The sequence below is a fragment of the Pteropus vampyrus genome, unplaced genomic scaffold, assembly GCF_000151845.1.
Source record: "Pteropus vampyrus isolate Shadow unplaced genomic scaffold, Pvam_2.0 Scaffold127, whole genome shotgun sequence".
Classification (NCBI taxonomy): domain Eukaryota; kingdom Metazoa; phylum Chordata; class Mammalia; order Chiroptera; family Pteropodidae; genus Pteropus; species Pteropus vampyrus.
In genome coordinates this window covers 1,845,072-1,846,769 of record NW_011888908.1, presented here as the reverse complement: position 1 = coordinate 1,846,769, position 1,698 = coordinate 1,845,072, and the positions used below count along the sequence as shown (strand labels likewise).

Sequence of the window (1,698 nt, the reverse complement as noted above, 5' to 3'; positions counted from 1 at the left end):
GGCCGGGACCCCGCCTGCTTCGCCCGCGGCTGGAGGCTGGACAGGGTCTACGGGACGTGCTTCTGCGACCAAGCCTGTCTTCTCACCGGGGACTGCTGCTTCGACTACGCCAGGGCGTGTCCAGGTGAGTGGCGGGGCCTTCAGCCCGCCGCCAAGGGGCAGAGTCCCACAGCAAGGACCGCGAACCACGGACCCAGGCGTCCCGGCCCCTTCCACCTCGGCGGGTCCAGTCCCTCGGTGCCAGCCCACTGCAGCCCCTCGCGTCCAGGAACACCCGGCTCTCTCATCCTAGGGTCCTCGGTTCAGCCCCTGTATGCAGTGACACCCAGCTCCATCTACCCAGGGGCTTCCAGCCCCTCATCTGTGTGCACCCCAAACTCTTCATCCAGGCCCCTCCAGCCTCCAAAGCACCCCTCCCTCCAGAGCCTGGATAGAAAGCTAATGATTTACCTACGAATATTGATCTGTTTTTTTTTTGGATAAACTTCTTTCACTTTCCTGCTCGAGGCCAGGGTGTTCCAGCTGTCTGTCTGGAAGGGCGCAGGGCACCTCTGCTGGATGAATCCTTCGACTCAGGAATCCAGCTTGGTAGGGCCACCTCCGGCCTGGAGAGATGGCACTCACAGGTTCAGGGACCCATCCCTGGCTCAGGCTCCGCCATGGCCCTTCTGTTAATCCCTGGGGATCTGAAAGGCTGGGTGAGGGGTGAGGAGGGGGAGGACCTCGTGACCAGCTCACCCTGTGCCAGGGGCTTGCTCTGGGTTGGGGTACGTTCTCCTGCAGTACAAGTTCTTGGGGGAGCAGAGCTGTCCCCTCCGCCAGACTCCAGCAGGTGGCATAGCGCCTTCTTCCTCTGTTCTTTGAATTCAATTGCATCTATATATAGCTTGATAAAGATTTTTATCTGAGATCCGATTATGTTTTAATCTTGCTGGTTCTCCTTTAGGGTCAGTCTCTTTCATCATTAAATTTCCCACGGTATCACAGCCCCACAGTACAGACTCAAAAAAATGTTGATTTAATTAAATTAAAAGGTAAAGAAGGAACAAGCCCTGAAGAACGAGGTGTACTTGAGAGAAGCCAGCTCCGGAAGTGAAAGTAGCTCCACTCCCTCTTAACCACATCGCCCCCAAAAGCCACACGGGTGATAGGGTCTGACCTCAAGGACCCCGTGTTGTGGGATCCTGAGCATCCTCCTGGGAGAGTAACCTGCAGGGCTGGGGCCCTGTTGGAGAGAAGCATCCCTCCCCTTCTGCCTCTTGTCTGCAGGAAGAGGCCACCAGCCTCTGGCAGGATGGTCGCCCAGGCCTGCTGTGGAAAACAGTAAGATTTTTTGACCCTGATGGAAAGCTAATGATTTACCTATGAATACTGATCTTTGTTTTGATAAACTTCTTTCCTTTTCCTGCTCCAAGGCCAGGGGATTTTACTGCTAGAGTAAGGTAAAGAGTCAGTTTTTTAGGAAATGCAGTGCCCTCAGGCCAACTGTCCCTAGCCGCCAGCCCCTCGGTAGCCCCATCCTACTTAAATGCCTGTTTTCCTCAGGTACTCGGGTCCTCTAGTAAAGCCTGTCCACTATGGCCGCTTCTCTCACTCAGCTGTCTCTCATGAGGGATTTACCTACACGTTAAAGGAAAATACAGAATTCCTGAACCTCAAACGATGTGCTGTGGACTGTATATGGTAAGCACAGTGACA

The 1,698-nt window shown here is 54.5% G+C and overlaps 1 protein-coding gene across 1 annotated transcript in view; it reads left to right on the top strand.

Annotated features, from left to right (window-relative positions):
• Window positions 1-1,698, top strand: part of SBSPON (somatomedin B and thrombospondin type 1 domain containing) — a gene marked incomplete at its 5' end in the record, with an annotated part of 21,495 nt that continues 19,797 nt past the window's right edge. The window contains one exon of the mRNA XM_011366955.1: window positions 1-124. Coding sequence (XP_011365257.1) covers window positions 1-124 — 124 coding nt within the window. The remainder of the gene's footprint in view (window positions 125-1,698) is intronic.